The sequence below is a fragment of the Nicotiana tomentosiformis genome, chromosome 10 (genome assembly GCF_000390325.3).
Source record: "Nicotiana tomentosiformis chromosome 10, ASM39032v3, whole genome shotgun sequence".
Taxonomy (NCBI): domain Eukaryota; kingdom Viridiplantae; phylum Streptophyta; class Magnoliopsida; order Solanales; family Solanaceae; genus Nicotiana; species Nicotiana tomentosiformis.
In genome coordinates this window covers 2,645,530-2,669,664 of record NC_090821.1, presented here as the reverse complement: position 1 = coordinate 2,669,664, position 24,135 = coordinate 2,645,530, and the positions used below count along the sequence as shown (strand labels likewise).

The following is a 24,135-nucleotide window of genomic DNA, read 5'->3' as shown; positions in this document are numbered from 1 at the left end:
ATTGAGTTCGAGTTCGAAGAAATCACTCACTCAACTATTAAGCCTAAGGGCTATCTTACTTCGAGTTCGAGCAATCACTCACTCGATCATAAAAAGCCTACGGGCTACGATACTTTGAGTTTGAGTTTGATGAAATCACACACTCAATTATTAAGCCTAAGGGATATCTTACTTCGAGTTCGAGCAATCACTCACTCGATCATAAAAAGCCTACGGGCTACGATACTTTGAGTTCGAGTTCGAAGAAATCACTCGCTCAATTATTAAGCCTAAGGGCTATCTTACTTCGAGTTTGAGCAATCACTCGCTCGATCATAAAAAGCCTACGGGCTACGATACTTTGAGTTCAAGTTCGAAGCAATCACTCACTCAATTATTAAGCCTAAGGGCTATCTTACTTCGAGTTCGAACAAATCACTCGACCATAAAAAGCCTACGGGCTACAAATACTTTAAGTTCGAAATAGTCACTCACTCAATTATTAAGCCTAAGGGCTATCTTACTTCGAGTTTGAGCAAATCACTTGACCATAAAAAGCTTACGGGCTACAAATACTTTGAGTTCGAGCAATAACTCACTCGACTATTAAGCCTAAGGGCTATGCTGCTTCGAGTTCAAGCAAATTGCATGAAGCCTAAGGGCTGGACATTTTCATAAAACACAAGTAAACAAAATCCTCAAGAATGGGAACAGAGACAAGCTGGAAAAAAGAAAAGACTTTATATACACAATGATATTTACAAAATGACCGATTAGGGCCTTACAAAGGAACCTAATCATCTACGGGAGAAATTTTTTTCTATATCGGGCTGCTCCCCACTCTGAGATCAGTTTTTGCTCCCATCATCGTCGTTGTCATCATTATCGTCATCATTATCGGAGGCCAAGGCCCCAACTTCAGCTTTAAGCTCTCTTGCCTATGTTATCTCTTCAGAAAGATCGAAGCCCCAAGTATGGATCTCCTTGAGGGTTTCCCTCCGAGTTTGGCATTTGGCAAATTCGGCGATTCAATGTGCTCGAGTTCGAGCGGTATCGGCAACCTCTCTAGCATGGAACTGCAGCTTCGACATCATCCCGGTAAACAGCCACCATTGCGTCTGCATCGACCTTTATTTTTTCAGCCTCGGCAAGCTCAGAGGCCAATCGAGCCTCGATCTTCTCCTTTTCCCTAGCTTGAGCTAAGCTTTTCTCCTTCAGGCTCTGAAGTTGACTTTTGGTCGATGACAATTGGGCCCTAGCAGTCTCTCTCTCTACAGCAAGGCGGTTCATATTTTCTTTCCATTTTACAGACTCCGCCTTTATCTCATCAACCTCCTCGCGGAGTTTCTCGATCAACTCAAGCTTCTACTGCAACTGTGAGACTGAAAGATTAGCCATCGTTCCAGTATCAAGCCCATAGGCTTTTAATAGTATCATTACCTGCTCGGACAGATCGGTTTGATCTTGGTGAGCTTTAGTCAACTCAGCTCGTAGATCCTTGATTTCCTCCCTTTTTTGCCCTAAGAGGAGTTTAAGGACATTCCTCTCCTCCGTAACCCGTTTGAGATCGACCTCATATCGATGCAGCTCAGCTCGGGATCGAGAACATGCTTCTCGATAAGCTGTTGTAGCATACGAGGGGAGAAGAAACGAAGTAAAAAAAGAAAAATAGACATGAGATATAATACCAACAAAATAAATTAAGGTTTACCCAATCCAAAGCTTGCCACACTCCATAGAAAAAATATGATGCCTCACTACTACCGGCAACATCCTCGACGCCAGTAAAAATACCACAGAAGGGATCGTCCCCCTCATAAGGCTTGTCTAGTTCGAGGGCCCACAAAGCTTAGGCTTCTCAGATCGCCCCTTCAGAAAAAGTAGGAAAGGTGGGGGAGTCTTCGATTGTTGCTGCCCCAGGTGAGTCACTTGGGGCGTTCCCTTCGGTTTGAAGAGATTCGGGAACATCCCCTTCATATATATTCCCTATCTGTTGGCTTCGATTGGAAACATCCTCGATCTGCAACGACTCAGGAACTCTGCCCGAATCCTTCTCCGATATACCCTCGGTCTGAGCCGGAGTTGTATAAACCAACATCGATCCACCTACCTATGGAGCATCGGTGGTTTTCTTTGTTCAGGCCATTAGCACGAACTCCTCGTCTTCTTCTTCCTCATCTTCATCTCTTAGGCGCTGAACCGACTCTGAGGTCAAAGGGATGGTATTTTTCTTCGACTTACGAGACGAACTTGCCTTCGATTTTTTATTCTCGGGTGTAGAGGCCTTTTTCCTCTTATTTCCCTTCGGTGGTTTGGAAGCTGGGATCGAGGTCTCTTCCTCGCCGGGCAGAGGCCTCAAAACTGCGTCTCTACGCAGGCCTACACACGAGAAAATTGGTTTAAGTATAAGGAGAATGTTTTGTTCGAACTCCCAAAACATGAAAGATAGGCTTACCATGATTTTTCGCCTCCTATCGGCCCTTTGCCAGATCACGCCATGAACGTTCGGCGTAAGAGGAGTTCGAAGCTAGAGTCAGTGCCTAGCTCTTAAGTTTGGGAACGGCGCCAGGCATCCAAGGAACCGTTGCATCAGAAAAGGGATATCGGCAAGAAAATAAACAAAGAAACAAGGCAATAGGGAATAAAACAGTAAAGTACACTCACGATTCATATTCTATTCTTCGGGGAACGACATCTTTTCGGCAGGGATTAGGTCTGAAGTCTTCACTCGAACAAACTTGCCCATCCAACCTCGATCCGTATCCTCATTTATAATCGAGAACAATACCTTGGTAGCCTGGCATTGTAGTATTATCAATCCGCCTCGAAATAAGCGGGGACTATACAGTCTAATAAGATGATCGAGGGTGAAAGGCATCCCCTCGATCATGTTTGCAAAGAAACGGATCAAAATAACGATCCGCCAAAAGGAAGGATGAATCTGGCCTAGAGTTATTTGGTATTGCCGACAAAAGTCGACGATAACAAGGTCGAGAGGTCCTAACGTAAACAGGTAGGTATACACACTTAAGAACCCTTCCACATGGGTGGTAATATCGTCGTCGGAAGTCGGAATCACCACTTCCTTATTTCCCTAATTACAATCTGCCTTCAACTATTCAAGTTGCTTTTTGGTTATCGAGCATAAATATTTCGATACTGGTTCGCATCGACCGGGAACCAGCGTGCCTTTGTCGAGCTTGATTCAGAGGTAAGAAAGCATATTTTGGGAACACACTCCTCTGGTCGTGGCTCCGCCGGTGTTTTATCGGCAGTGGGCTGCGAAGAAGAGGCCTCTCATTTTTTAGGAACGGTCTTTGATATTTTCACCATTTTTCTTGAACTTAGAAGAAAGGAATAAAAGGGGGTATGATGTTTCAAAGGAAGATTTTTTGTAGTGAAAAACACAGAAGGAAAATTTCACACAAACAAATTCAGAAAATATGGGAAGATGCTTAGAAAATTTTGATCAAAGAATGTAAAGGTGATTAATGGTGGAAAACGGGATATTTATAGGTTAAGCAGTGGCGTTTCAATCTCGGTAATGGTGGACCGTCGCCTGACATGCATTAAATGCCTCGGTAAACGGAACCGACGGGACCACTATCATATACGTCACGATCGAACTCGATGCAGACGTCAGTGTACGTCTAACCGTACTGGTGGAAAATCATATTGTTTCTTGTTACATCCTTTCCGAGAAACGAGTGGATTATCTGTGTACGGTCAAAACCGATTAAGTTAGTCGTACGGACTAGTCGAGATGATAATACTTCGATCAAAGGGTATTTGGGTGACGACAGGTCGAGGTCAGAAGTAAGGGTGTCAAGCTTCGAGCTCTAAGACCGATCAATGACAAGTTCGATATCATTATCGAGCTCATATCCAAATCGAACTACGAGGCAAAGCGGAGATTATCGAAGATGCATAGACCGACCAACACTTACCCCGAATATCGAGACTCCAATTCAGAATCGAGCTCTAACCAAGGCCGAGGGCTCGATCCAATACCGAGCTCGAGCCAGTATCGAGCTCACAGACAAGAGCTGTTGCAACTGCACTAGGGGAGAGAATCTTGGCGGGAATCGAAGAAAAGACAATTCATCATGGATTCTCCATTATATATTTTTTTATTATAGATAAAGTAGAATCCCTCTACTATAAAGAGGGAAATCCTTGTAATCATAAAGGGACACATTGTAACAAAGACAACTTTAGAGGGATTAACACTTTTGGGCTCATTTACTTTGCCTTGTTCATCAATATTTTCTTTTTTCTCTGCCTTATATTTCATTCCATTTGTCAAGAATACATATATTTCTATTTCACTCTACAATTTGTACCAAATTATATCACGTGTTCTTAGAACCATACACAAATTTAACTCTATCCAATTTTTTGGGTAAACAATGTTAAAAGGCAAACATGTGAATTGGATCGTTTAAACAGTGGCAGAGTCAGAATTTTCATAAAGAAAAATCAAAACATAAACAAATAAACTTATCAAGAAGTGAAGGGGTGTCATTATATATATATATATATTTATTTATTTATTTATTTATTTATTTTAAAATTATCTTAGTATATTTTTTTGACAAACCCCTCGGATGCATGTGGCTCCGCCACCGCAGGTAAAAGTGTTCTAGTTAGATATTAAGAGTTGCAAGCTCAAGTGAGAACACATATGACATATATATAATGCATGTATCTTATTTCATTACTACTTTAAAATAATTTTTTCAGAAGTAAAGTCCCGTTACAAGAGGAGTATGTAATATTAGGTATATACGAACCGCTGTCGTGTTATGGGAATAAGAATTCCCTTTCCAACCATCCTTTGACAAATGACCTAAAATTAGAGGTGGCAAATGGCTGGTTAGGTCGGATATGGTCGGACCAGACGAGTAATATAAAAATAGATAAATATTTTATACGACTCATATTTAATACGGATAAAAAATAGATTAGCTGGCGGATTCAATATTCATATTATTCATGACTTCTTGAATATCATCATTTTTGGAAGAATTTCTAGTTTTCCAAACTTTTGTAACTCCCAATTTGATTCCTTGCAAATATAAAAGTTAAATACATTGGCTATCCATTTTTTTAAGTGGATAATATTAATATTATCCATATATGACCTATTTTTAAAACTTTTATTATTCAACCCATTTTTAGTGAATAATACGGAAGAATAATTATAATTATTTTTACTTTGCCACCACTACCTAAAATTATGTTCCTTGATATTGAATTGGAGCAGGAATGGATTAATAGGGCCAAAACAATAAGTTACACAAGTATATATATTACTCCCTCATGTCCCATTTAATTAATTTTTTAATTTTTTTTGTGGTTCATAATATTTGATCATTTCGGATATTAAGAAGGAATTAATTTTTTGTTTCTTCCAAAGTTGTCCTTGGAATAAAGAGTCTAGTAGTTGTTGTTATATTTCTAATGAACACATTAAATTTAATATGGTCAATTTTATCGTTATTTAATGCTAAAAGGTATATTTTTTAATATGTGTGAAAAGAGCCAAAAATTAATTAACCTAGACAGGAGGGAGTAAGATTTATTTGGATGGTTTCCTTCTTTAATTCCTAAAGTTTCATATACTAGCTAGTCAATAATTTGTTCATTCTGAATGAGGGAATATATACAACAACCCAACAACGTTTACAGCTGGTGCTAACCCATTAATAGATCAGCAAAAGTAATTAAGCCAATACTTAAAGAGCACTTCTCTTTTCCCATAAGTCAAGCTACTCATCCTCACATACGTGATGCGTCAGCCACTCGTTAACTACCTTCCCCCTAACTGGCAGATATATAGGAGAAAGTTTCTTTATATTAGAGGTGTTAAAATCGGTAAGGTTGAGCGAGTTATTGATCCGTTAATTTTTTGAATTCAGTTCATTTTCTCCCAACTCACATCAACCTATCTAAAATTGAGCTGATTTTTAGTCCAAAATGATCGATGAGTAACTTTGTCAAAATATTTTTAAAATAATTCATTTTTGTTTGATATGTTATATATAATCATAATAAAAGAAAAAAAATTATTTAATTATTAAACAATTTATAAAAAAATAACACATATTAATTAAAGAAAATTTTACCTCCTATAGCAAAGGTTTACACCCTATTTATTATAAATCAAAAGCCTTTAAAAAAATTATTTTCTATAGCTATCTTTTATTTTTTTATAGCAAAATAGGTATTTATGGTATACACTACCATTAAGTTATTCTCTCATTCTTTCAGTTATTCTCTCCCAAAATCACAGCAAAATATTTCTTCTTTCTCTCTCCACGATCTCTCTCTCACAACAAGATTATATTCGCGATTTTTGAAGCACGATTCTCTCTCTCACTTTCAACGTTTTTGCTCCAAAAGTCATGGTAAGTGTTAAAGTTTTTGGGTTTTTGGTCAGTTCAAGCTTCTTCTTTTTCTCTTCACTTTTTTTTTTTAAATCTTTACCATTGTTAGGTTTTCAGCAGAAAACTTCAAATTTCCTCTTCAATGGTTGATTCAACAACTTTGAAATAAGAGGGTCATTGCGGCTTTCTTCTACGCCAAATATTTCAATGGATGCCTCTACACGGATACTGCAATATTTTTTACGCCGGAGAAGATTCAAAGACCGGGATTTTTATTCGTCTCCATTTTTAGTTTTAATACAATGTATATAATATATTGCTTGGCCGAAAAATGCCATCTCCAGCGAACTTTCTTCTCTTCTTTGCTATTTAGTCACATACAATGAAATAAATACATTGTATTCTATACAAATTCACTTAAATACATTATATTTTTGCATAAATACATTGTATTTTTGCATGTATTTATGTATTTTAAAGGTTTGTATTTTTTCAATACAACTGAATACATTTGTCTTCATGCATGAACACATGATATAAATATTGAAATACACTGAATACAAACATTAAAATAGAAAATAATATAAACAGTAAATATATTTAATTTTAAAATACAGTAAAATACACTGAATACAAATAGAAATACAGTTAATACAACCAATGAAGTATACTGAATACAGCAGTAATAACATGTATTAGGAATAACTAAAATAATGTTAATACAATTACATTTGAATACACAATATATAAAATAGCGAATACAGTAAATACAAACATTGAAACTAATGAATGCAACAGTAAAAAAAATATATTAAAACACACTAAATACAAAAGTTATATACATCTGAAAAATTATTCTAATTAATTGGGTTGATAATGAGGCATGTTAGAATTGATTTTGTTGAGTTATATTAGGAGTGTATCACGCTAATTGATATTATTTCCGTTATTAGACAGTCGGACATATCTATTTTTAAGGTGATTGCCGTAATTGTATTCATGAATACATGGAGCGAATACAAGTGAATACATGCGCGTACAACTGGACTATCTTGATTTTAGGCCCTTTTAGTTGTTGTATTCATGAATACAGCAGCGCGAATACATGTGAATATGTGTGTCACGACCCAAAATTTATTAAAGGTCGTGATGGCGTCGGACACCGCTGTCGGGCAAGCCAAAAATAAATACTTAATTTGGTTCTCAATTTTAATATTTTTGAAATCATAATTCCTTCAATTAAATAGTAAAAGATAAAATTTATAGAGTAAATAACAATATTCTTAACAAATTTCAATACAGAACAACCCATAATCACCCCAAAATCCGATGTCACAAATGCATAAGCATCAACTAGGAATGTAAAATAAAATACAACATCTGTCCGGAATACAAATTTGGACAGGAGAAATATAAATACTCTGAAGGAGACTCTGCTGGCTGCGGATCGTTATATAGAATGCAGCTCACCTAAGTCCCCATATTTAACCACACCTCTATGCCTACAAGGCCGCTAGACATATTTGTACCTGCACAAAATATTTGTACCTGCACAAAAATGTACAGCAAGTGTAGCATGAGTACGTAAACAATGTGTACCCAATAAGTATCAAGCCTAATCTCAAAAAAGTAGTGACGAGAGGTCGACTTTGACACTCACTAAGGGTCAATAATATTAAAATAGTGATACTTAAATCAACATGATTTATAGAAACAACAATAATTTTCTTTAACCAGCAGAAATAATTAATTCTTTCAATTCCAATAATTTTCAGTATATCAATTAGCATCACAAGCTTCAATAAAAAAAATATCAAGGTATCGTGTAATTTTTATTATTAGGCACGATTTCTATCGAGGACGTACGGCCCGATCCAGAGTGGCGTGTACACTGCCGAGGGACGTGCGGCGCGATCCATAGATACATCTACCCTGCCGAGGCGTTTGACCCGCTCCACAAGAAAGGAGGATATTTTTTTTATGAACCTCCGGAATGAGAATATATATATATATATATATATATATATATATAATGAGATTAGCACGTGAGGATGTAAAAATTTCTACAACCGTTAAATATATTAGTATGTGAGATTTCAATCTGTTACCATTTTCTCTAACAATTTACAACATAATTCTATTACTTTAATTAAATAAGGATATAATTATCACAAGTAATTCATGATTTGAGTCCTAAACTATCCGAATTTTAGCAATATTAGTAGCTACGCACAGACTCTTGTCACCTCGTGCGTGCGTACGTAGCTCCCACAATTAGCAATAATTATTAATTTAAATCACCTATGGGGTAAATTCCCTCTTACAAGGTTAGACAAGAGACTTACCTTGTCTCAAATACCACTTCCGACCACAACGTCGTGTAAAAATCCCAATTCGGAGCCGAAAAATTCGAAACTATTCAAATTTTATATAAAATTATTAATACATGCTCAATAATTCAAAATTAGACTATTAAATTAATTACCTAACTCAAATATGATAAAATCCCTAAAATTCACCTCGGGCCCACGTGCTCGGATTCCGAAACTTTTCAGAAGAAATCATTACCCATAATCTCAAGAACTCAAATATATAATTTCCATCCAATTCCATGTCCAATTTCGTGGTCAAAATCTAAAAATATCAATTTCTAGATTTTTTCTTCAAAATCTCAAATTTCTACAAACTTTCATGTCTAAATTCATATATAAACCTTGTATTTAACTCACAACCAGTAGAAATCACTTACCTCGTAAATGATGGTGAAAATACTCCCTTGAAGAGCTCCAAATATCGCCCAAGTCATGTGAAAAATGGGTGAAATGAACCCAAACCCTGCTTTAAAATATTTTGCCCAGCCCAGGCGATTTCCGCTTCTGCGAAAAAGCCTTCGCACATGCGGATTTTTCCTTAGCCGGCTCCGCTCGCACCTGCGGTCAACAGCTCGCTTCTGCGAGACTGCTTCTGCGGTCGATACGCTGCACTTGCGCCTTCTTCCGCACTTGTACCCCTTGTTCTCGCACCTGCGACTGCCCTTGCGCAACTACCACACATTCAGTAAACCTCCTGAGCCTATGCTCGTCCACCAGCGGTACAAGTCTGTTCACTCCCCATTGTCATTACTGGAATTGCGACAATACATCCCAACCCGAAGTCATATTGCATTCCTCTTCATATCAAGCAAACTCATTTCTGTCGCATCCAATCTTTCCCCAGTATAACACCCAACGTTCCAAATTAAGTCCGTAGACCTAGTCACTGTCCACCATGAATCCCAAATCACTCCAACTTTCCTCAGGACGTGTAGCTATCCTACCACATAACCCATATGCTATCTTTCCACTCTCCCACTTTGGTCAAACCCTCTCCTTTAAGCAATTACTCGACTTCTATTTCTCATACTTGGCCTTCTATAAATTTAACCACCGCAAGACACCTCCCATATGTCCTTCCTTATCCTTCGTTGCCCAGTTGTTGCCTTAAATCAAAATCTATCTTTGTAGCACTTGAACCAATAGGTCGCTACTAACTTTAAACATTTCCGAAGATTATCTTTCTCGAGCCATCAACACTAGAAACACCAATTCGGTCCCGAAATCGCTACACCCCGTTATTCCTGACAACCGCTTCTACGGCACCATTTCACAATACCTTGCCCCGAAGGCGAATTGAAGAAGACCATAACATTGGCGAACTTAATGCATTCAACAAGGACGACGACACCGCATCACAAAAAGAAATTCCACCACGCACGAAAATACCAAGTCTCGTTACCCCATTTACCCAAACCTGAGCATTCGTAGCCTGGTTGTTTTTCCTCCGCCGGAAATAAAACACTGAATCTCTGAATCATGCACTGAGTAAAACCTCATTTCAAATCATTCACTGCCCTTATACATAGACAAGTATCCTACCATTACTTCAATATTGTGCGGTAACTACTCATAAACACCATAGAAATTGGTGCATAGCACCAAAACCATCAGGAATACAGCTACTGAGCTGAGATGACAGAACATCCTTCCGCAAGGCGACGACATTAGCCCAATCGAATACGCAGGGAGAAACAACCTGCTCTACATCAGTAGTGCCATCCAAATTTCTCGATTTTATAACAAGCGCTTCACGTCGCATAAGATCGAAGAGGAAGGAAACGAAGGCATAAGCCTCAAAGGAATCAAATCGCACGATGAGAAATCAAGAAAGGGAAGTGCTCCGAACGGTCTTGTAGCCCCTCAAAGATAAGTACAGGCGTCTCCGTACTGATCCCCAAGACTCTACTAGACTTGCTCATGATTCGTGAGACCTACGTGAACCTAGTGCTCTGATACCATGCTATCATGACCCAAAATCTATTAAAGGTCGTAATGGCGTCGGACACCGCTGTCGGGTAAGCCAAAAATAAATACTTAATTTGGTTCTCAATTTTATTATGTTTGAAATCATAATTCCTTCAATTAAATAGTAAAAGAAGGAATTTATAGAGTAAATAATAATATTCTTAATAAATTTCAATACAGAACAACCCATAATCACCCTAAAACCCGGTGTCATAAATGCATGAGCATTAACTAGGAATGTAAAATAAAATACAACATATGTCCGGAATATAAATTTGGACAGGAAAAATATAAATACTCTGAAGGAGACTCTGCTGGCTGCGGATCGTTATATAGAATGTAGCTCACCTAAGTCCCCGCATTTAACCACACCTCTGCGCCTACAAGGCCGCTAGACATATCTGTACCTGCACAAAAATGTGCAGCAAGTGTAGCATGAGTACGTAAATAATGTGTACCCAGTAAATATCAAGCCTAATCTTAAAGAAGTAGTGACGAGAGGTCGACTTTGACACTCACTAAGGGTCAATAATATTAAAATAGTGATACTTAAATCAACATGATTTATAGGAACAACAATAATTTTCTTTAACCAGCAGAAATAATTAATTCTTTCAATTCCAATAATTTTCAATATATCAATTAGCTTAACAAGCTGCAATAAAAAAATATCAAGGTATCGTGTAATTTTTATTATTAGGCACGATTTCTGTCGAGGACGTACTACCCGATCCATAGTGGCGTGTACACTGCCGAGGGACGTGCGGCGCAATCCATAGATGCATCTATCCTGCCGAGGCATTCGGCCCGCTCCACAAGAAAGGAGGACATTTTTCTTATGAACCTCCGAAATATATATATATATATATATATATATAATGAGATTAACATGTGAAGATGTACAAATTTCTACAACAATTAAATATTCTGAACAAAATTTCAAGTATGTGAGATTTCAATCTTTTATCATTTTCTCTAACAATTTACAATATAATTCTATTACTTTAATTAAATAAGGATACAATTATCACAAGTAATTCATAATTTGAGTCCTAAACTATCCGTACTTTAGCAATATTAGTAGCTACGCACGGACTCTCGTCACCTCGTGCGTACGTAGCCCCTACAATTAACAACAATTATTAATTTAAATCACCTATGGGGTTAATTCCCTCTTACAAGGTTAGACAAGAGACTTACCTTGTCTCAAAGCCACTTCCGATCACGACGTCATGTAAAAATCCAAATTCGGTGCCGAAAAATTCGAAACTATTTAAATGTTATATAAAATTATTAATACATGCTCAATAATTCGAAATTAGACTATTAAATTAATTACCCAACTCAAATATGGTAAAATTCCTAAAATTCACCTCGGGCCCACGTGCTCGAATTCCGAAAATTTTCAGAGAAAATCATTACCCATAATCTCAAGAACTCAAATATATAATTTCCATCCAATTTCGTGGTTAAAATCCAAAAATACCAATTTTTAGGTTTTTTCTTCAAAATCTCAAATTTCTACAAAATTTCATGTCTAAATTCATGTATAAACCTTGTATTTAACTCACAATCAGTAGAAATCACTTACCTCGTGAATGATGGTGAAAATACTCCCTTGAAGAGCTCCAAATATCGCCCAAGCCGTGTGGAAAATGGGTGATATGAACCCAAACCCTGCTTTAACACATTTTGCCCAGCCAAGGCGATTTCCAATTATGCGGCTCCGTATCTGCAGAAAAGCCTTCGTAAATGCGGATTTTTCCTTAGTCGGCTCCGCTCGCACCTACGGTCAGTGGCTCGCTTCTGCGGTCGATACGCCGCACCTGTGCCCCTTGTTCTCGCACCTGCGACTGCCCTTGCACAGGTGCGATCGCACCAGAAGTAGAAAGCTTCAGCTTTTCCCCCAAGACCAAAAATCGATCAGTTTACCATTCGGAATCCACCCGAGACCCTCGGGACCTCAACCAAATATACCAACACATCCCAAAACATGACACGAACTTGCTCGAGGCCTCAAATCACATCAAACAACATCAAAACTACGAATCGCCCTCCAATTCAAGCTTAATGAACTTGAAATTTCAAACTTCTACACTCGATGCCGAAACCTATCAAATCACGTTCTATTGACCTAAAATTTTGCACACAAGTCATACTTGACATTATAGACCTATTTCAATTTTCGGAATCAGAATCCGACCCCGATATCAAAAAGTCCACTTCCGGTCAAACTTCTTAAAATCATCTAAATTTTGAACTTTCGTCAATTGACGCCGAAATGACCTACGGACCTCCAAATCAACTTCCGGACGCGCTCCCAATATCAGAATCACCATACAGAGCTATTTACAGACTCGTCCCAAACGGACATCGATAACATTGAAATACACTTCAATCCAATTTTATAAAATCCTTCCAAAATGCCAATTTCCATAATAGGCGTCGGAATGCTCCCAGATCATCCAAAACCCGCTCCGGACATATGCCAAGTTCAAAATTATCATACGAACCTGTTGGAACCTTCATATCCCTATTTTGAGGTCGTTTACTCAAAAATTATACTTTAGTCAATTCGTCCAACTTAAGGCTTCCAAAATCAGAATTTTCTTTTCACATCGACTCTGAACTTCCCGAAATTAAATTCTGACCATGCGTACAAGTCGTAATACCCGAAGTGAAGCTACCCATGGCCTCAAACTACCGAATGACGTACTAGAGCTCAAAACGATCAGTCGGGTCGTTACAAAGCGCATACAGCTGAACTTCCCTGATTTAAGGCGCTTTTTGTTGTGATATTCATGAATACATGGCGCGAATACATGTGAATACATGCGCGTACAGCTAGACTACCCTAATTTTATGTGCTTTTTGTTGTTGTATTCATGAATACAGCAGCACGAACACAGCGAATACACTATTGTAACAACTTAATAGTAGTTATAGAAAGTAATTATGTAAATGGTAGCTATAAGAAGTTAATAGCCACTAAACAATAGTGATTTCTGAAAATTTCTCATTAAAGAAAATTTTACCTCATATAGCAAAGGTTTACACTCTATTTATTATAAATCAAAATCCTTTAAAAAAATTATTTTCTATAGCTATCTTTTATTTTTTATAGCAAAATAGGTATTTATTGTATACACTACCATTAAGGCATTAAATACGCTATGTACCATTTTTCTCTCTCATTCTTTCAGTTAATTAGGAGTGTATCACGCTAATTGATATTATTTACGTTATTAGACAGCTGGACATACCTATTTTTAAGGTGATTGTCATTACTGTATTCATGAATACATGGCGCGAATACATGTGAATACATGCGCGTACAGCTGTATTACCCTGATTTTAGGCCCTTTTTCTTGTTGTATTCATGAATATAGCAACGCGAATACATGTGAATATGCGCGTACAGCTGGACTGCCCTGATTTTAGGTGCTTTTGCTGCGATATTCATGAATACATGGCGCGAATACATGCGCGTACAGCTGGACTCACGAATACAGCGAATACACTATTGTAACAACTTAATAGTAGCTATAGAAAGTAATTATGTACATGGTAACTATAGGAAGTTAATAGCCACTAAACAATAGTGGTTTCTGAAAATTCTTCTTAATTAAAACGTAATAAGAGTTGGCCGGGCTAGGTTATGACCCAAATTTTATTTCATCTTAACCCATCTGATCATCCCAAGTAATTTTTGGACGGGTTAAAAACACGTTTATTTATTGACTCAACCCATTTTTGACCCGTCCTAAATCGACCCAACCACCCATTGGGCACTCCTACATCATATACTCGTGATTGAGTACGATTATTTCCTCTTTTTTTCCTTTACGGGTGTACATATTTGAAAAACTGACAGAGGTTAAAGTACATTTGTCTAGTTAATATTTGAGAAGGTCATAAATTTAGTAAATATATGTGTTCATAAATTACCCAAACTATTCCAGCTCTGCAAATGCGGGTGGTGATGCAGGTTGGTCGTCTGTGGGGATTGAAAAGAGCCAATTAGGGGTATTAATCTCGTTGAACATGAGTAATTAACAAGAATGAAGTAATTAGATCATATAATAACTCGCTTTTAATATTCTGTGACAAGAATAGGAAGTTTATATGTCTACTTTATAGTTTATAACACAAAGGGGAAAGATTTTTAACGAGGATTCATATAGTTTATCCAACTTGTTTAGGACTTATAAGATATAATTGTTATTAGGAAATTTTATCTCCTATAACAATGGTATACACCCTATTTATTATAAAGCAAAACCATTTTAAAATACTATTTTCTATAGCTACCTTTTATATTTTATAAAAAAATAGGTATTTATGGTCTACACTACTATTGAGAACATAAAATACGCTATTTATGTTTTTTCTCTCTATTTTTTTCAGTTAACACATGATTCTCTCACAAAATCTCAAGAAAAAATTTCTTCTTTCTCTCTCTTCCTTTTTTCTCTCTTCGAGCAAAATACCTACTTCTAATCATGAATTCTCTAGCCGAATCCTCTAGGATTACAACAATTGAAAATACTTCTACATGTTCAGTCAATCTACAATGTGTACACCAACATGAACGTTGGTTGAATAATAGGGCAGAAGTTATTAAAACGATGAATCATCAATTTCTACATAACTATGAGTAAGAATCGTCGGCATCGTCATCCACTATTGGCTCATCCTCTTAGGCGAACAAATCTGGCCATGGCTATGCCGGAGAAGATTTGAGGGCCGGATTTTTGTTCGTCTCTATTTTTAGTTTTAATACAATGTATACAGTATTTTGCTTGGCCGGAAAATGCCATCTCTGACAACTTTCTTCTTGTCTTTGCTTTTTAGTCACATACAATGATACAAATTCATTGTATTCTGTAATAATTCACTCAAATACATTATATTTTTGTATGAATATATTATTTTTTTGCCTGTATTTATGTATTCCGAAGGTCTATATTTTTTTAATACAACCGAATATTACTGTGCTTTGTGATTTTTTATTTTTTGAATACAGTAGAATTGAATACAATGTATAATAGTGAATATTTGTGAATTGAATACAATATATACAGTCGAATTGAATAGAACGATATACACCCTATTTTCTTCATTTTTTGTTGTTTGAATTCAACTTAATTCAATATAGTGAAATTGAAAACAATTCAATATTGCGTTTTCCCTTATTAAACATCCGTAATCACTATTTTTTAGGTGGATTATCTCACTGTATTTATAAATACATTCGCGCAAATACATGAAATACATAATTAAACATCTGTAATCCATGTTTTTTTACCTCACTGTATTTATAAATACAGTCGCGTGAATACATGGAATACAACACAATAGCAACGAAATTTATGTAGAATTGATTTTGTTGAATTAAATTAGGAGTGATACACGTTAATTGATCCTCTTTTCGTTATTAAATAGCTGGACAAACCTATCTTTAGGCGATTGTCGTTACTGTATTTATGAATACAGTAGCGCGAATACAACGAATACAGTCGCAATCGAATACACTCGTGTAATAACTGAATAGTAGCTATAGGAAGTAATTATGTATATGGTAAATTAATAGCCACTAAACAATAGTGATTTCTAAAAAATTCTCTTGTTATTACAATCCAACCTCTCTATAAAAGCCTATTTTATTCCAATATGTTTTTGCTGCTATAGTGAAGTGCTGAGAGGGCATATATTATAATATAACATAAAAATTAGTTCCGAAAAAGACTTGGCTTTTATAGTGAATGACTGTTATATAGGGATATTATAGAGATGTCTAACTGTATTAATCATTAATGTTTATCATATAAATTTAGCTGAATTACCATGTAACGACCCAATTATATGATATATTTCATGCCATGAGGGAATAGAACTAAGCCAAATTAGAACACCAGCAAGGAGTAGTCGGTAATTATATTTTTGCTTATTTTCCTAAGTCTACTTAGTGATACGTAATCTGATATATGGGTCAAGTTAGGTTAGCGGACGTTGGCTAAATGACGTATGTAGAACGACATAAGCAGAATGGATACCTCGAAATCTCAGTGAAATGAACAAATACTAATTGAAGACTAATTCTTAAACTTGCTGGTATGCTCTAACGTAAGACATAACACTCATAATATTTATTTCCTTTTTAAAAGATATATGATAAACGATCTGATGAGTATTATAAAGTATTCCCAAAAGGATGACTTATGACGGAAAATATATAAACAAAAATATTTTGTACATATTCCTAGGATTTCTAATACGGTTGCTCGTAAAATAGCTAAATTTTCACTTTCTTTGGTTCATGATATTTCTTGGGAATCGATGTTCCCAAGTTGGATTGTACATGCCGCTGCTCACTTCTGTGAACATATATGATGTCCCTAATTGTTGAGAATAAAGGCATTACATGAAGTTAGTTTAGATAGTTAAGGATAGATTAGTCTATTTATTCTAAGGCGGTTAGTAGGTTGTTAAGAGAGTTAGTTAGTTGGTCATACTGTAGCGGGTATAAATACAATACTGTACATACAGATAATACATACATAAAATTTCTCTCCATTGTTGCTAGGGTGTCAATGGATATTTAAAAACCGACTAAATCGACCGAACCGAACCGATTTTTAGGTTTCTTTTAATAAAACAATAGATTTTTTATATAAATCTATAACCGTACCGATAATTAGGATATATTTTTTATTTTATGAAAATAAACCGAAAAAATATCGAACCATAACGGATAAATTTACATATGTAAACTATATTTATATATTAAGTTAAAAATAATAAAGTACTAAATTTTTCCTTGGACCTTGAATTATGAAAATGGTTACAAGCCAATAAGTAATTAAGATAAAAATCCTAATTCCCAAACCTATTATGATATTCCTAGTGAAACTAAATTATCTCCGGCATATTCACTAGCAAGACACAAAGTATTCCAGCGATTTTGAATAGCAAACTACATTGTATTGAATATGTTTCCTTTCGTATGATTTAAATTTATATTTTTGAGTATTTAATCTTATATATACTTTATTCCTGAGTTCCAACTTGGTTAATATCTTTTGACTCGCGTGATTTATCTTTTCTTTGTCTTTGTGTAGTCTCTATCCATCTTTCATGTTTTCATAATTCATCACCATTTAAACAGTAAAATTGTCTAGAGAATTTTGCTAAGTCCTATAAAAGTATGTGCGTTATTGCATTCTACGTTTACTAGTGATCTTTACATGACATTTAAAAAAATATCGAAAATTAACAAAACCATACCGATAACAAAGAGAAACCGACATGATTGGGATGATTTTAACAAGTTTAATTTTGGTTATACATAATAGAATAACTGAAAAATTGATATGGTACAAATTTTATAAATAACTGGCCGAACCGAACCATTGACACCCCTAATTGTTGCCTTCCCCCCCCTCTCTCTCTCTGCATGTTCTCTCATTTCTCTCATCTTCTATCCACAATTCTAGCATGGTATAAGAGCCATTAGGTCAAGGATATCTAGTCTCGTTCGATCCCAACAGTTCCTCGAAGCCGGTCCAGAGTAATTGAACTCAGAAATCGAAGGAATCAATTCCTCAAAAAATTCACGCGATTGAAGCAGAGAAGCCATGGGAGACACACCTACTAGCACACCTGCCAATTCAGGTGTAAATCCTGGAGTAATTGAAGCTGGAGCTACATGAATAGGTTGATATGGTGTTGGTACTCAAGCTCGCGATGAATTAGGAGTCTATTTGCCGCATAATCATCCTCTATATCTCATACCTGCAAAAACGAGTGGAGCTCAACTCATTTCTTTTCAATTGACTGGTACGGCCAATTATACTATGTGGAATCGCTCGATGAGAACTGCATTCTAGCATTTAACAAAGATTAAAATAAAATACTTAGCTCCATTTTTCTCAAGTATATGTGATATGTGTCTGACATGGAATACTAAAGAACTAAAGATAGTTTTTTTTTCTTTGACTTAGACCAAACTCAAATATTCAGCAAAAACTCCAAGAATAAGCTATTGACTCAACCTAAGAAAAGAAAGAAACTGAAGAGAAAAAGAAAGAAAGATCTTTTCAAACATTGAACTCATTTAACAGTAACAACATTTTCATCCTTTAAGAATGATGAACTTCAAGAAATTCGGCTCAAAAGTAACAAGAATGTAGTTCAAAATATTTTGGTTTTCAAACAGCAGTAAGCAAACTTTCAAGCTGTCAGATTTGGTCCACAAGAAGCTTAACGCATGCGACCAAAACTTAACCACCACAACATGCCAAAACAACAGTTAGCTTCCCAACAAACACATAGTCCTTACTTTACCTTTCATTACTCACTTTTTATCATAAATTAAAAGAGAGAAAAATGGACAAAACGTGCTGCTTTATCTTGATAAAATAGCTCGAGCAATCAAATGCCTACTGCAGCAAAAAACATTTACTCTCAATACCGACAGAGAAAGATTATATATGGTTCTAAATTATTTAACTCAAACTAAACCTCTTTTATGAACTCAAACGACATCAAAGATTCATAAATAGTAGGAAAAGGCTGATTCAAAACAAAGCGAGCGGATTCAATAAACATTCAAAAACACTCATCATTATTCAAACACAAAGATGGGGAGTCAAGATACATCTCAAAACTGCATGCTTATTATTAGTAATATTTAAAATTATACTAAGGAGTTGATAGGATTACCTAGGCACGGCAGAATCCTTACAATAAAAGAAAGAAACCCAGCAATGGATAGTTCTGAAGCTATCTACTCATTGAACACAGCAAGAACTAGCAAACCGCAGCAGTCAACAGCAACTTAAACCAAATGAAACCCAGAAATCAACAAGCTTGAAGAACCAAAAGAACTAAGCATGTTTAACGGGCCGGGTTGACCCGTTTCCGGACCGGCCAAGTAGTAACCCAGACCGGCCCGGATTGGTAGTTAAGGGGGCGGGTGGGCTAGGTTAGGGGGATTGGTCCGTGTAAAAAAATTCAGGTTAACTGGACCAGTCAAGGAAAATCACTGTTGAACCGGTTAACCGGACCGGACCGACCCGGTTCAACAATGATTTTCTCATTTTTATTTTTATTGTTTTACTTATTTTTAAAAAAAAAAATCATTTGATAGTTGGTAACAGCCCCCCTCTTCTTCATTTCTTCACTCACTCACCAAAGGAGACTACAGAACCTTTCTTTTTGCCTTTCTGAAAAAATGTTTTTGGATGAAAGGTTGCTGAAGTTTCTTTTATCTTTGCTCTCAAACTTTCTGTTCTTTTTTGAGTGTCCAAGATGTGTAGATCTTTAAGTGAGGAAAGACCTCTTCCTTTATAGGAAAGGAAAGGGATTGAATTATTTGATTGAATCTGTCCAAAGGATAGATTTTCCACCAAGAATCTGTCCCAACTATTCAAAGGTCAAAAATCTGTCCAAAAGACAATTTTTTCACCAACTATGAACAGTGCTAGGAACAGTGTACTCCAAGCAGCTTTTAAACAGTAAAAAGCAGCCAAACAAGTTACACTCAAATATTCAGCTTTTATCGTGACTGAAATTCAAGCTAACGCACTCATTCTCAAACCAACTATGAATAGGCAAAGCTAGGACATGACTTCAATTGCAATTGAACTAAGTATTCAAACGAACTAAACTAAAACTAATCGATTAATGAGAACTAACATTGGGCGATTAAAATCAGGAAACATTGCCCAAAACAGAACTTAAATGACCATTGGTAAACTATCGAAACAACGATTAAAAGCAAATAAATAAACGGCTAACTAAATAAACGAGTCAACCAATTTTGTTGGTTTTTTTCATGAAACTAGCATAAAACACTTATTAACTAATCAAAATAGAGAAAGTTAAACTAAATTCAAAACCAAACGGGCAAACAGAAAATGAGGGAAAGATTGAAGTATACCGAACAAAACGAGGCATCGGAGGCAATGAGCTAATGGCGAGGCAGCGATACGGCTCGAGCAAGCGTCTATTGTTGATTTTCATCGAAACCATAAACTCAGACAAATCGGAGATCGGTTGTGGGAAAATCAACAATAAAGCCTCGCTTGAGAACGGTAAATACAGAAACGGATTCGGCAAGTGGTAGTTGTGGGTGGTGGCTGAAATGAATTTTCATGGGGATTGATTGGGATTTTGAGGACTTGAGGCTTAGAATCAGGTAGAGGAGGAAGAGAAGGAGAGAATGACCTAATTTTAGTGATGGTTGAAGGCCGTCGGCGGGCGACGCCGCTGTAGGGAGATGCGGCGGCAAGAGAGGGGGAAAGAGTGAAGAGGGAGAAGCTAGGGCTTGAATTTTAGGTTAAATGAGTAAAAAATCTGATTTTGAACCTTATATACATACTATAGGTGTTAAATATGGACCGTTGGATCGAAAGTCATTGAATGGCTGAGATTTAATATTTTAGACTTAAACAAAACGACGTAGTGTTTTCATAAAACTACGTCGTTTCTGTTCTTCCCCTGGCAGCCCTCTCAATTGGCCTTGATGTTACGCTTTTGGCCACTCTCTTTCAAATTTGGCCCAATTGTTTCTTAATCCTATTTTATTAAACTATAATTACATAAAGAAATAATTAATTAAATAATTATTCAAATAATCAATCCTCTCGATTAATTAAACAATTAGTTAATTCCTAAGATGTACCAATAAAGAAAGAAATTTTTTTTATATTATTATGATAAGAAATATATAATCAAAGTGCACAAAAAATCGAGAGAAAAATAGTTAAAACAAACAAGAAACTAATATTTTAGGAGATGTTAAAATAGTGCAAAAATTAGGTATTCACAGTTATGGAATAGTACTTTCCTAGCTGATGAACGCAATAACTCCACAACTAATTGGAGGAGGAGTGTATGGATCTGATGCATAAGCAGTGTGGAAATACCTTCGTGAGAAGTTCAACAAAGTTGATGGCTCTCGATCATTCAACCTGCATAAGGAAATTTCAACGTTGTATCAAGATACATCTTCTGTTTATGAGTATTACACAAAATTGAAAGACCTTTGGGATGAGTTTGAAGCACTAGTCCTTGCTCCATGTGACTCTAAAAAGTCCAGGGACTATGTGAACCGTATGAAAAGAGAAAAGTTATATCAATTTCTTATGGGATTAAATGAGCCCTATCTCCAAGCTAGAAGTCAAATTCTAATGATGTATCCCTTGTCTTCAGTCAATAAAGCATACTCTATGATCATAAGTGATGAAAGTCAAAAATCTGTAGCTGCTACAGCAGTGAATCTAGGTTTACAGTCTAATGTTGTGCCTGAAAACTATGAGTCAACTGCACTGATTACTACAAGGTCTGGTGATTTTCAACCAACCTTTCAACCAAACAACTTCCACACCAACAATTTTCAACATACTGGAATTATAAAAAGCCAAGGAGAAACAACAATGAATTCTATGAATATTGTAGGAAAAAAGGTCATAGTAAAGAAAACTATTGGAAACGCATTGGTTATCCACAAGGCCCTAAGCATAAGAAGAAAGGGGGGGCATCTGCATACAACGTGTTGGCCAATGAATCAAATCAGAACAATTTTATACAACCTCAGATTTTTTCACATATGCAAAACCAGTTGATGCAGAATCAACCCCAACCAATGGTTCAGAGACAATCTCTAAGTTCTAGCAGCAATTTTCAACAGCCTGTAGCCTATTCTTTCACCAAGGAGCAGTATGAGCAAATACTACACATGCTAAACAAAGGTTCAGGAACACCGCTTCTGCAAATATGACTAGTACAACAGATACTAGTAATGCCTTACTAGTATACATTATCAATAAATCTCCTCAAGTATGATAATTGACACAGGGGCTACTAATCATATAGTATCTGATCTTAGAACACTATCTACAACTGAAGAAGTTAAATATAATAATCCTATAAGGGTACATTTACCTAATGGAGATGTGGCTTTAGTTACTCACATTGGTACTTATCCAATCTCAGCACGGAGCATAATTAGGAATGTTCTATATGTTCCAAAATTCAGATACAATCTGCTCTCAGTGTCAAAGGTAATTAAAGATTTGCAATGTTGTGTTGCATTCTATCCCGACTTTTGTCAATTCTAGGATCTCTACAAGGGGAAGGGGAAGGAGATTGTTAAAGAAAATGAAGGGCTATAGATCTTAATGCCACATGCAATTGAGAATCACACTAAGAAGGCCTTGGCAGTTAATACATTTGAAATTGTTGATGCAGACATGAAGAATAAAGAGAATACAGAGAAGAATAAAAGAGAAGTCAACATTAACCTATGGTATAAAAGATTAGGACATGTGGCCCTAGTAATTCTGAAGAAGCTATTCACAATAAATCATGAAAATTGTGTCAATGTAGTGAATAAATGTCATGTGTCCCTTGGCTAAACGTACTAGACTTCCATTTTCTAGCAGCAATATTAAAAGTACTCACTCTTTGTTTATACCTAATTTTGATCTCACATTTTATAAAGTATTCTATATACTTTAAAAAATATCATTTTGCACTATTATCCAATTTATGGGGGATTATATAAGTACTTTCTTTAATTTTTAAAGCTTCAAAATTGATTTTCTTGCATTCTAATTATTCAAATATTTATTTAATTATCCTTTTAAATTATTTTATGATGACCTAATCATCCAAATTTATTATTTACACCCACGTATATATATATATATATATATATATATATATATATATATTTACTCCATTTCATATAATTATATTTGTATTTTTAGCTATTTACGCAATTTTACAATAATAGCCCATATTCTTTACATAATTACATTTTATTACTCTGTTTTAGCATTTTTATATTTTTATAATGTTAAGCTATTATTTTCAAACACTTTACTGCATAAAGAATATTTTATTATTTATTAATTACTTTTTATAAATTATTTTTTAACAAATTTCGTGTATTTAAACTATGGCCTGGTTTTAAGTGCTTTTCGGACAAAAAACAGGCCCAAAATATTTGGCCCATTCTATTTAGCTTTCAGCAGCCCAAGACTAAATGACCACTTCTCTATACCCGGTCGAGACCCGTTTTTATGACCCGCCTCATCCCCCTTTTAATCTTGGCCGTTGATCTCAGAGATCAACGGCCCACAAACCATCTCCCCTTTTAAATCCACCAAACTCCTAACCCTAGAGACCATTTTTCCCATTCCGCCACCCCCAGAATCTCTCGAACCTTCCCCTTTCCTCACAAATCCTAGCAGCCGCTTTCCCCAATCTTCTCCAAATCCGATCAAGTCATGGATTTTCTCTATGATTTACTTACTTTTTATGGATTATCTCGTTATTTCTTACAATACTATGGTATTATATAGTACTTGCTCCATTTTTGGCAAGTACTAATCTTCCAAATCAAGGAAAATCAGACG

The 24,135-nt window shown here is 35.8% G+C and overlaps 1 protein-coding gene and 1 long non-coding RNA gene across 2 annotated transcripts; both read right to left on the bottom strand.

The window, feature by feature from the left end:
* Positions 1 to 1,044: 1,044 nt before the first annotated feature.
* On the bottom strand, positions 1,045 to 2,077 carry LOC138899655 (uncharacterized). Its single transcript, XM_070186334.1, has 3 exons — positions 1,909 to 2,077; positions 1,420 to 1,601; positions 1,045 to 1,344 (listed from the first exon to the last, which is right to left on the bottom strand). Exons 1-3 carry the CDS (start codon positions 2,075 to 2,077, stop codon positions 1,045 to 1,047), a joined length of 651 nt encoding a protein of 216 aa, XP_070042435.1.
* A 15,921-nt stretch (positions 2,078 to 17,998) lies between these two features.
* LOC108947062 (uncharacterized) lies at positions 17,999 to 21,056 on the bottom strand. The gene is made up of 2 exons (XR_001971472.3): positions 20,652 to 21,056; positions 17,999 to 18,502 (listed from the first exon to the last, which is right to left on the bottom strand). It is a non-coding gene; the product is annotated as an uncharacterized lncRNA (long non-coding RNA).
* Between the last annotated feature and the right edge of the window lie 3,079 nt (positions 21,057 to 24,135).

Coding starts and splice junctions, on each gene's coding strand:
- LOC138899655 (XM_070186334.1), bottom strand. CDS start 2,077: ATGTTGGTTTATACAACTCCGGCTCAGACCGAGGGTATATCGGAGAAG. Junction 1,602..1,908: donor AACCGAAGGGAACGCCCCAA/GTGACTCACCTG, acceptor ATGCTACAACAG/CTTATCGAGAAGCATGTTCT. Junction 1,345..1,419: donor AAACCGATCTGTCCGAGCAG/GTAATGATACTA, acceptor CAGTTGCAGTAG/AAGCTTGAGTTGATCGAGAA.